Raw genomic sequence first — 12,264 nt, 5'->3', positions numbered from 1 at the left:
ATACCCTCCTCAACGTGAGTCCTCACAACACCTCTGCCAGGCCACAGGCACAGGAAATGGCAAAAAGGGAAAGAGGATACATGTGTGCAGGGGGAAGGGCGCCAGAAACAACCGAGCAGGGAGAGGGAAAGACAGAAAGCGGCACATTTGGCGAGAGTCACGGAGCACCTGCGCCCATGCTGCGGTGACCTCACGACGCCGCTGGCAGGAAGACAACTTTGGCTAATTCAGACCACACATCTGAAGCGTCTCAGGAGCACGTTCTCCAAATTAAATACTTCTGGCTAGAAATCTCAAGGTGCAAATGGGAAAGATCAGTACTGGTGAGTTTTACCATACATCTATACACTGCCTTATTTTCAAAGCATTTTAATTATCATTATTACATTTGATTCCTTAGAATTGTGTTTTAAAAATCATTTACAAATATATACAAGAACTAACCATAAAGATATAGACCTGTCATTTATAAAATGTTTTTTGTTTAAAATAAATACATAAGCAAAGGGCTTTCCGAACTGACATTGCTATAGCTGTCAGGAAGACAGATTAAGCAACATTTTTTAAAAGTTTGTATATTTGTCAAGGAAATGGAAACTATACAATCAATACAGTGAAAGGTAAGGTAAAATTAGCTAATTTGGGTCAGTATGGTAATTTATGTATGAGAAAAACAGTCAAAATAAAATAAGTAGAGAGAAGACTTTCAAACGGACGTCGCGCTGGGTGGGATACTTGGGGTTAATGTTTCTAATGTTAAAAGTTGAGAACATATCATCCCCATTTTCACAAAATGTTAAAAAGGTACTATGAAGAAATGAAGAGCCACATCATGAATTTTCGATCTGGAAACAAAGCACGGTGACGTTGGAAAGGAAACAAGAACTGACGTAACAATGAAAACCTCAAACCTCTCCCTGGTGCTGCCTTCGTTAGAGATGCCAAATGGTCTAATGAGACTGTAAGTCATATTCTGCACTGTTTACAATTCAGGATTTTTATATGGGAAATCAAGTTCACAGAGTTAATCAAATCAAAGTTTACAGCACTCTTATCTCGTAGGAAACTACTTATGGCTTGTGGATATGGCATATACTAGGGCTGTTAATGGCTAACGATATTAAAATGATTAATGTGTGTCAGGCACTGTGTCAAAGGCTTTACGTGGATTACCTCATGTAATCCCTACGACGACTAACAAAGGTAGTTGAATCATCCCCATTTCACAGTCGCAGAAAGAGAAAGAGAGCCTGGGGGACTCGCTCAATCTCACACAGTGAGAGGCAGAACCCACACGAGTTCCGTCTGGCCACCTAGTTCCACTTTATTGCACAGCACAGCTGAAAACCACATCACATTTTAAGGTCCCCACGTTAAAACCATTTGTAATAATGTTTTACAATATGGAAAATAAATGAATAGATTTGAACATGGTTATTTTCTCATTTGTTTGGAAGATACAAAGTAAAGTTCCATGTAGCAAAACCAAGTATACAAGTCTTATGACTTAGACCAAAAACCAAAATAAATCAGAGAAGGGTAATTCTACTAAAGTATTCTGCTTCTATTGTAGACTAGTTGTGTATGAAAAAGTTCACCCACTGCAGTGATTTAAAAATCTTTTTTATTCGTTTTGCCAAAAGAAGAGAGATTAAATTTGAAAGATTAAGACAAACAACTACCATCGCTGAAAGAGACTGGTAAATGTAGCCAAGGCCACTAAAGTCCAGTTTTCAAAACAAAACTATTTCCTTGATCCATATCAGCTCATTCTAATAATGCTCTGCTAATGTGGATGTAACAAAGTCTCTTAAAAAAAGGCATCTCGTAAAAAAAAAAAAACGTTCACAACAAAGACTGAAGTGAATTGTATCATACAGCTAGAAAAAAAAAAATTTTTCAAAAAAGGAAATAAAAATCACTGCTAATTTCCAGAAATAGGTACTTTCTAACTGGAACAAAAACTTGCAACAAACTACAATCTGGAATGCTCATAAGCAGAATGAAATATGTGACAACTACATGAGAAACACTGCAAAGGAATTCATAAAAATAGCTAAGACTGCTCTGATTATCTCCTCCAAACCAAGAGCAAATCTGCGCAACTGTATACCAGATACGTGCCCATTTCAGAACGTCACTTTCTTACAAAAAATATATGGCTGCTTTTCAGATAACTGGTTGCCATTAAACTTCTATGTTTCAGGGTACGTTAAAAACCATGTTGACTGATGAAACATCAGTTGAGGGTCACTAGTAGTTAGTTTTCAAGGAGGTGAACATTCAAACAGCCTTCACCCTAATGCATGGTGGTTAGGATAAACTGTACCTCTCTAACTTAGTAAATTTACCATTACATTTACGTTTATTACCATTCCCACTGTAACCATAATCTAAGTTCATAAAGTAAAAAAGGAATGGCACAAGGAAACTATGGAAAGTTCGGAATACTAAAAACATCTGTGTGCGTACCGGTGCAGCGCTCTGTATCTCTAAGAAAACCTTACATATATTTAAAATAACATGCTAGAACTTAACTAGGGGAGTGTTAACTATCAGTGCAGGGTGTTGCTCATAAGAGGAAAGAGCCCTGGAGGGCTTGCAAAATGGGGCTCTGTGCACAGGCAGTCAGCAGGCTGAGGCTCCAGGGTCTATCCTGTCATCGTTGACTACCTCTGTGAGCCGAAGGAACCTCTCTGTCTCTGAATTTTTTAATCTGTGAAATGAGGACAACAGCCCACATTCCCTTTGTTTTCTTTTACTTAAGGATTAAATGATAGTGTATGTGGTAGAAATAATTAATGTACTCTGAAAAGTACAAAGCAATTTTTGTAAAACATAAGGTGTTAAAAAGTGATGTAATTAATTATCAGCACTTGAAGTAATTTTCTGGAGAAAGAAGCTGGCACCTGTTTGGGGTTAATATGACAAGATACGGCAGATTGGATGGGCTGCTGCTTATCTGTGACAGATGAACAGGGACTGTGCAACGCACGAAGTCCTTGGGCCGTTATGCTTTTCTTAAAAGCAAGCTCACAAGTCTCTCTCCTGAGTTAGGTCCACACTCTAGTAAAGAAGAGCAATAAAAGGTAATATAAAAAGCAGCACAAGGACTTCCCTGGTGGCGCAGTGGTTAGGAGTCCCCGTGCCAATGCAGGGGACACAGGTTCGAGCCCTGGTCTGGGAAGATCCCACATGCCACAGAGCAACTAAGCCTGTGCGCCACAACTACTGAGCCTGTGCTCTACAGTCCACGAGCCACACCTACTAAAGCCCACGTGCCTAGAGCCTGTGCTCCGCAACAAGAGAAGCCACCGTAGTTGGAAGCCTGTGCACGGCAATGAAGAGCAGCCCCTGCTCACCGCAACTAGAGAAAGCCCGTGCGCAGCAACGAAGAAGACCTGATGCAGCCATAAATAAATAAATTAATTAATTAAAAAAAAAAAAGGCAGCACAGTATTTTACAATCCCTCTTCAGCACCCAGGGTTCGGATATCCCACAGCTAGTCAAGTTTCTACCAAAAATAAAATCATGTAAACATGAACACACCAACTGGATAGAACAAATCAAGAGATCGACTTAGGCGTGCATGTGTATGTGTCACCCACGTGCACACACACAAAATCTCACCAAGTTATATGAAAACTATAAGCACGTGCCAAAACCACCTCTTTGTTTTCAACGTAAACAGCAGTACAGCTCTGGGTTTCCAAGGCCTGGATAACACATGACCATTGTGACATTGGATCAAGTTTACCAAAACCAAATTCCATAGACCTAAATTTAAAAATCTCTACAATTCCTAATGTAACATATAATCCTTGTTATATAGGCTGAACTATTTCATCCTAAGCCTAGAATCAGGAGGTTTTTAGCAACTTGAAGTCAAAGTCCTTCTTTGATTTCATTCGTAAAGAAAATGGACAAAACCCTTCTCCAACAGAAAACTGAAAATAGTTTACAACTGAAAGTAGTAATTCACCCTTTAAAGCAAATCCTATCTAGCGTTAAAGAACAAACAAATGCCTCTAACTCTATAGTATTTCAAATCCATACTGCAGTGCAAACAAAGAAACGAATCCCTCAGCCCAAAGGGAAGTTCCTATTCTACTGAGCACTCAGCTCCTTTTTGCAGGCCGCTGCGTGAGGCTAAATAGGTACTTTGTTACACAGACTGAGGGAAGAGCTGTCTTAATGAAAAAACTAGCTCCTCAGCTTGGAGAAGTGTAACTATCCTCAAGCACAAACTGTACTACTTGAGTATGAAAAATTAAGTCTAACCCAAGGTACCACGACAACGAAGAAAATGGTTTCAGTGGCAGGAATTGCAGAGAAAAGCCCGGTCGTCACAGGAAGCTGTATGAACGCTGACACCGTCACAGGATGCACAGACGCGGCAGTGCTCCTCCCAGAGTCGCACACCTTCCTGTCCTGTGTAACCAGGTCTATGCGTTCTGCTTACATTCCTGGATAAGTAACTGTGTTACACAGTCCAGAACAATCTAACTGGCAGTGACTCCTGCTACATGTCCCCAGCTGCATCGCTTCCCAGCCATCTCTTTAGTCCTCTAAGTTAGCAAATCCCCTAGTTACAGTCACGCGAGTTTTTCTAAAGAGAGGGTATCTCCTCGGTACAGTGGCAGGCTATGGTGAATGTACAGCCCAGGCAGAGCATTACAGACATTTATTTAATTGAGACCTAGAAGAGACCACTTCTTAGGATATACTGTCCTCAGTGTGCTAGCTTATACGAACGAGAAAGGCACCATAAGCTGTAACAACAACTTGAATCTTTAGACTTTTCTTTTTCCACAGTAAGCTATTTAGCTTACCCACAATGAGACTAACCAGAAAAGGAAATGTTTGCCTTTGGGAACTAGGGAAAGAAAACATTCATGTTTGCACCCAAAGTTATTACTAACAAACGAACGGCCTGCTAAAAACTAAAAACCAAAGCTGTGATATCACTACCCTACCCTCGTCCCAAAAACTGATTAAAGGGCGGTCATTCATCTTAAGCAAAAAAGCTGTAGGGAGGCTTAAAAACTGCCCCCATTTTTTTGCATTTAAATTTGCATTAATAAATTTAATAATCAAGGGTTAGTTGAAACCAAAAAGGCTACTTTTTCTTATTTTATCTGCTAACTCCTCTCATTTCCCCCATGACTACTTTTTCTATCCAAGATTCAAGAATATACTACATTGTTAAACATAACAAAAAAGAAAAATTGATTCTGTAATACAAGAACTTCCCATCTCCTGGAAAATTAACAAACTAGCATACAGAAACACTCATGTTTCCCAGGAAAAAAATGAGGACTGTTTCTTTTTTTCTAGAAGAATATTATAATTCAGATCGTCTAAAAAAAATGAGGAAATAAAATGTGTCAGGCCCTACGTTAATGAGAGAAAAAGACCAAAAAAAGGCAGACCAAAGGAGATTCTGCTTTAGAGGGAGATGAAAACACAAATCAAAGAGCTGGAACACCAGGTGAGGCACCAGATGGGGGTCGGCACGCAGGCAGGCAGGCTAAGGAAAGGCATCCCCGTCCAGCGCGTGGCCCAGGGAAGGCTCCCCGCAGGAGAGGTTGGGCCCGGCGGAACGGTGGCCCCAGAGCAAACCCACCCCACGGCCTACGGCCTGCCACAGATACAGACCACGGGGCTCCTCCCAGGCTCCCCAGGCAAGGAAGGGAGTTGAGGAAACTGTTCTGTTCTGGTTAAGCAATGATTCCGGCTGAATCTGCTTCAAGGGGCCCATGGACCACATGCAGTCACATTAAAATCTGGTTGGCGCTGTTCTAAGTGAAGGGGGAGACCTAGTAACCAGCTACGGGCCTGAAGAACCCAGGCAGAGGGACTCTGTGAAGACGGCCACGGATGCAGAAGCCCAGGGCACGTGGGATTTGAGAGGTCATAGGGTATGTGATGTGGTCTAATGACAGTGGAATCCTAGGCAAGCCAGTGAGAGTCCGGACTCACACGGAGAGGTTGCACTCTGTTCCAGAAGCTGTGGAGAACAAGCAGAGCTTTCTGAGCAGACCTGGCCGTGTCTGGACAAGATCACCTGGGAGTCCAAGCAGGAGGTACCAGGACATGGAAAGGTGGAAAGGAGGGACTGATGCAAGAGACTTTTGGAGGCAGAAAAGACAGGACTCGGGGCTTTGTGTGCGTGGCGGGAGAAGGAACCAAAGAGGACCCCGAGGAAAAGCTGAAGTAGGCAAAGTGCCTCCCCAGGGTCAACAGCACGCCAAGCACCACGGAGCATCCTGAAGTCTGAGAGCCACTGATCCAGCGCACTCACTGAGCACCTACTACCTGTGCCAGGTATACCATTAACAATGCCGAGGAGACACACGGGAAAAAAAATCCCTGTCCTCCAGGAGTTAACACTAGATCTCTCCCTGCTCCTCTTTCCCTGTGTCTCTACCTTTCATCAGAAAAGAAGTATTTCTGGAACTCGTCTCTCCTTGTCTGTGAGGCCTTCTCTGCTCTGAAAGCATCAGCTGGCTCAAGTCAAGAACCTGCAGGTCCTCAGCCTGAGTGGTTTTACCCATTCGTTCTTAATGGCGAATAAATCCTCAGGAATGCCTTCTCCACAACGATGGCCATGAGACTGTAAGATGTGAACGTTCAAATTCAATAAGTGTCACCGAGGTCCAACTTCAATTAAATGGACTTATGGAACTTTCCCACAGAGAACATTACAGTACAGCCGTTTGTTTGTTCACTGAATCAATATGTAGTGCGTGCTATTACAGATGGATGCTTTTTCCCTGACCTGGAAGGACGAATAACATCCTGGGAAAATTCATAGTGAAAAGTGTGGTTTGTTGAGAAAATGAATTTAGAAGAGAATAAGCAGCACTTAAAAACAGGACGGAGGGGCTTCCCTGGTGGCGCAGTGGTTGAGAGTCCACCTGCCGATGCAGGGGACACGGGTTCGTGCCCCGGTCCGGGAGGATCCCACATGCCGCGGAGCAGCTGGGCCCGTGAGCCATGGCCGCTGAGCCTGCACGTCCGGAGCCTGTGCTCCGCAACGGGAGAGGCCACAGCAGTGAGAGGCCCGCGTACCGCAAAAAGAACCCAAAAAAAACAGGGGGGAGGGTAAAGGGAGATGAGAAGGGGTGTGTGGAAGACAAAAATTAACCCCAAGTCTGAGAATTAGATGGAGGTCACTTGTCAAGTTAATTCATAATATTCAACATATAATGCTGCCAGCTACTCAATTTTAACAATTATGTGAGATTGCCCTTGTCTCTCATTAATGGATAAATTAACAGACAAGATACACACACTAAAGAAGAGAACTATACCGGACAATACATAATCAAGTGCTAGGCTGTATGTTACACACCAGGGCCATAATTCAGAGAAAGTAAAGATTCAGGTCTCAGTTTTATCAAGAGCAAACGTGAACGCTCTTCTAGAACTCTTAATTGCCAAGACTGCTGCTGAGTACAAACTGTAACAGCAAGGACTGCTGGCTGCACATCATCTTGCAGCCACACCCAGAAATGTGAATTGCTTTAATGCCAGTGACATCATCAAACAACTTTCTAAACAGTTTTACTTTTAACTGTCACTTTATTTTGATCACATTACAGTAAAACACTTCAGATCTGAACTCCCTCCAAATTGCATACAGTCTAGATGGCTATCATTCCTGGGACCTTTCCGGTCTTTGCCAAATAAAACCCCGAATACAATCAAAGCATTCACAATTAAATTACAAAACACTTGATTAAAAAAATCTATTTCAATCATTATTTTTGTATCTTTAACCTAGATCAGATCCTTTTCCACTCTCTCTTCAATGTTGTATAATAGCTACAAAGTCTTACGGGAGTCTCGTTTAAGATAAAGTAGATATGATAAATATAAAATAAATTCTAGGTGCTTCCCATGTGAAACAGAGGTATAAAAAATAACAGATTATTTTTGTTTTTTAAGAAGGAACATTTTGTAAAACGTGCTTAGAAGCCTTAAAAAAACACAGCATGCAAATATACAAAAAGCATGACTGTTAAACAGTATTAAGGACTTTAACCTCTTTACAGATTAAATTAATCTGAATCATGAAATAAATACCTCTGAAGACTAAGGATAAAGAGCACATCTGAACAATCAGGTTACTGAACTCTTAATCCAAGAGTAAAAGGTCAGTTTCTAGAAAGATCAATATTGTTGCTGGAATTGAGAGATTACTTCTAAAAGGAGAAAAAAACTAATAATTTGAAAGTGCCTGAGAAAATCATGATGATCTTACTTTCAAAAAGGAAAAATGACCAACTAATTATAACAACTTCACCAAACCTATGGGGTGTACCTTACTTTTATCTTGCTCAGTTTAAAAAGCTCATCTATAGAGCAATCCAAGTTTCTGAGGCTAAAATTCTGGATAGATACATTATATTGTGGAAGTCAGTGAAAAAGGTGTGTTAGAATCAGATGTTAATAAATGCCGTTAAAATAAAATCACAACATTAAAAAAAAAAACCAAATCTCTTACCAATTGAAATTCTCGACGCCGGTCATAGGCATTCTGTATACCACTGTCTGCCCATAATGCTCTTATAGCAGGAAGATACTGTAAAAAAACTCGAGTTTCCACGATTCCCTGGGCCGTCAAGGGGGTCCGTGTATCAAACGCCATCAGCTTGTCTCCATTGAGGTGGTTTGAGGTATCCCCCCAAGGAATGTGAAGCTTCTCTCGAGCATCTACCAGCACCCTCATACCTTTGTTTAAAAAAAAAAAAAAAGTGTGATGGGAGTCATTAGATATTCTCAGAGATTTGGTTCTAGTATTATTTCCTTAAACTTCTTAAGTACTCCAGGCCTGCTGCCTCCAAAACTGGAGACCAACATCAAGACAAACAGGAGCAACTTCTCAGAGTGTAAAAAAAAAAACTAACAGTTGTTCACAATCATAAAATTAGAGCCTTGCAAAGCAAATACAATTAACACAAGTGCTCCTCCTAAAGGATTTTAACATGTTCTAATTTATAAACTAACTCCTGGGTAGAACGCAGTCACGAGAACAAAAACTAGCAAAGGAAAAAGAAATTATGCTGCATAGCCTGATGTCCAGGCTCTGAAGAAAGATCTGCAAGCAAGATTTTATGAGTCTCTCAAAGAGACGTTTATTTATGAGACGTCAAGAACCAAACTTATCACCCTGTGATCTGCTTGGTCCCTGAGCACCCTGCTTAACCCTGAGTCTTCCAGGATCACATTCAAAGCTCAGAAACTTCTCCCATCTCAAGCTTCAAATCAGTGTAACGCAGAGAATGGAGTCAGACCTCCCTAGAAGGAGGAAGACCAACTGCAAAAAAGACGTAGAAGCTGAGATTTCAACTCACAGAGATTAAATCAAACCCATTATTTCTAACACTAGACTGTTACCTTTAGTCCCTCTTAACAATCACAGGACTATTAGGTCATCTGTTTGGTTAACTGAAAAACCGTTTTGCTGTCAATTTTCTGATCACGCCAACTCAAAAAATGCAGATGGCTAGTGACTGCATCTCATCGTCAAAGCTCGAAGTAGGTCACGCGTAGGAGCCCGTGCACATGAAGAACCAGGTGTTTACCTGGCTGACTACCAGTTAACATGCTGGCTCTATTCATTGACAGAATCCCTTCCGTTCAGCTGCACCGTTCAGCTGCATGGGGATACAAAGGTACCTTCGGTTAAGGACTGGCTAGGCAGTCTTCGGCCTTGAAAGAGACCTTAATTAGTTTGGTTCTAAACTTGAAGAGAGGATAAATACAACCACTTTTTACAGCTTAACGTCAGAGGTACTAGGGCTGGCTGTGGTCTGTGAGCTCCTGGCCTAGTGCCCTTCCCCCATCCTTACCCCCCCCAACCCCCAAGCAGTTTTCCTCTACTCAATCCCGGGAGAAAAAAAGTGTCACCAAAGAGTGACTTAGGTACTTCTTGAAAAAAAAAAACCCTTAAAAAAAACGATGCTTGGATAGGCCTGAAATCTATAACCAGCTCCTATATAACTGCTACCCAGATGCAACACAGAACCCTCATGCACCTGAAGTACCAGGCTCTGTATTCAACTCTGCCAAAATGCCTTTTATATAAAGTACAAAATAGGTGCTAGTGAGAAAAATGAGTGCTAATTATCGCTCCAATGACAAAAATAAAATCCCCTCTTGTGTAATTCTTTGAAAGCCCAGAACTAAAATTCTTGTGTGTTTTTCACCTGAGAACAAAGCTTACTCTCAATTTTAAAAATACCCACAAACAGCAGCAGAGCCTATGGTCTAAGCCAACACTAATTCATTGACTCAACCTGTACAGGCTCCGCATCACATTTAGGCCGAAGATTCTTTGTATCAACACACGATTTCATTTAAGTAGTAGAAACAAGTGTGGTACCCCCTCCCTCCCGCCCCCAATTATTAAGCAAAAGAAGAGTGGAACGTGCTGCATGGTGATTACAGGCAAACATCCTGCCCGACCGTGACACTGGGGCGAAAAACCACCGCTAACTTTTTTAGGCTGACTGTATGGTGCACTCTTTCCTGATAGCAGCACAGTAAATAGGACACCCTCAAGTTTCATATCCTTGCCCCAAAGAGCTGTCACACTTCGCCCCTGAGCAGGGTCTCGGGCACAAGTTTCCTGACTGCGGCGGTTCCAGAACTCCCCGGCTCAGGAGTTGGGAGCAGCCCCGACCCCATGTGACTCGGGTCACCCACCAACCGGGGCGGCGAGGCTGGGCGGGCAGCGCCCCGGCGTGGGGTGAGGATGGACGGTCTGGGTTTGGCTCGTCCGGAGGGAGGACAGGAGAGGTCACCCCACGCTCCGGAGCACCCGGCTCGCCGCACTTCCCTCTCGCAGGGGGCGAGGCCAGCGGCGGGGTTGGGGGTGGGGGACCCGCCGCGCCCCCTGGCCGGGCGGCAAGGGGGAGAACGGGTCGCCCCCGGGCATCCTCTCCCCCGGGCCGCGCCCCCTTCCCGCCCGCCGGGCCCGGTCCTCCGCCAGGGACAGAGCGAACGAGGGCGGTGCCCGGCCCCGCGCCGCGGCCCGAGTCCGGGCCCAGCGACCCCCCCGGCCCCCGGCCCCCGGGCCCGGGACCCCCGGCACCTTTGATCACGTTGCTGTAGATGGTGGGGCGGAACTCCTCGCGCGCGCGCTGGTCGAAGTCCTGCCCGTGGATGATGCGCATCTGCTTGAGGAAGGTGGACTTGCCGCTCTCGCCCGCGCCCAGCAGCAGGATCTTCACGAGCCGCTTCACGTAGGTCTTCTCCCGCGACAGGCATTTGTCGATCTCCTTGGACTTGCGCTGCTGCTCGGCCTCGCCGCTCGTCAGCACGCAGCCCGGGAAGCACACGGACAGCACGGACCGCGACGGCAGGAAGTCCGCCATCTTGCCGCCGCCGCCGCCTCGGCGGGCCCCTCCGGCTCCTCCGCCTCCTCCGCGGGCGGCGGGCGGCTCCGGCTCGGCGGCTCGAGGGCGCGGAGCGCTGCGGCGGCCCGAGCGCGCTGGGGGAGGGAGGGAGCCAGCGGACTGACTCGCAGGGCGGGCCGGGCAGGGCGGGCCAGGCTGGCCGGGGAGGGAGGGAAGGAGGGCGGGCCCGGGAGGGGCGGTGGCCCCGGGGCGTGCGCGCGCCCGCAGCCTCCCGGGGGCGCGCGCGCACGCCGCGGCCGCTCCCCCGACTCGCGCCCCGGGCCGGAGACTCACGTTCTCTCGCGAGCCCGCGACCGCCGCCGGGCGCGCGCGGGGAGGTGTCTGCTGGGCGGAGTCTTGTGGTCACGTGACCTCCATCGGGGCCGGGCGCCTCCGCCCGGGGCAGGCACCTGGGGAGCCGGCCTTTCGGTTGCCCTTGAATTGGCTGCACCCACTTAGGTGCAGAAGGGCTACTTCCGACGGCCCGGGCGGCCGGAGACCAGGTCGCGGGCACTGCCCTTTGGGCTCCCCAGCCGTTCCCGCCGTTCTTACTCCTGGTTACTCCCCGCCGCCGGCTGTCACGTAATTTCGAAGTCTTTGGTTCGAAGTTATACAAACAGCGAGCGCGAGCTTGGAAAGTTTTTGGTGCATTTCCTTAAAGTGGGTTCCTTGACATCCCAGAACTGTGACCAGACGTCATCCATCCTCCTCCAGCCCCACCCGCAGCTCCCTTTGTCATTCTCAGACCTTGCCGTTCCTCTGAGATGTGCCAGGAGCGATTGTTGATGTTTCGTTGATGTGGGTTTCCACCCGAGCTGCCGCGCTGAAATCTGGACAGTAGCTGCCGGAGGGTGA

The 12,264-nt window shown here is 45.7% G+C and overlaps 1 protein-coding gene across 2 annotated transcripts in view; it reads right to left on the bottom strand.

Annotated features, from left to right (window-relative positions):
* Positions 1-11,652, bottom strand: part of GNA13 (G protein subunit alpha 13) — a 40,429-nt gene extending 28,777 nt beyond the window's left edge. Inside the window, exons 1-2 of one of the 2 annotated variants that reach the window (XM_059997137.1) lie at positions 11,106-11,652; positions 8,514-8,740 (exon numbers count right to left, since the gene is read on the bottom strand). In XM_059997137.1, the coding sequence (XP_059853120.1) occupies positions 8,514-8,740; positions 11,106-11,388 (510 nt within the window). In that variant the 5' untranslated portion in view covers positions 11,389-11,652. Of the gene's footprint in view, positions 1-8,513; positions 8,741-9,406; positions 9,624-11,105 lie in introns of those variants that run through there. The other variant, XM_059997138.1, reaches the window with a different exon arrangement.
* Positions 11,653-12,264: the final 612 nt, after the last annotated feature.

The sequence above is a fragment of the Delphinus delphis genome, chromosome 19, assembly GCF_949987515.2.
Source record: "Delphinus delphis chromosome 19, mDelDel1.2, whole genome shotgun sequence".
In the NCBI taxonomy this organism is placed as follows: domain Eukaryota; kingdom Metazoa; phylum Chordata; class Mammalia; order Artiodactyla; family Delphinidae; genus Delphinus; species Delphinus delphis.
The sequence above is the reverse complement of the archived record's forward strand: the minus strand, read 5'-3'. Positions and strand labels throughout refer to the sequence as shown.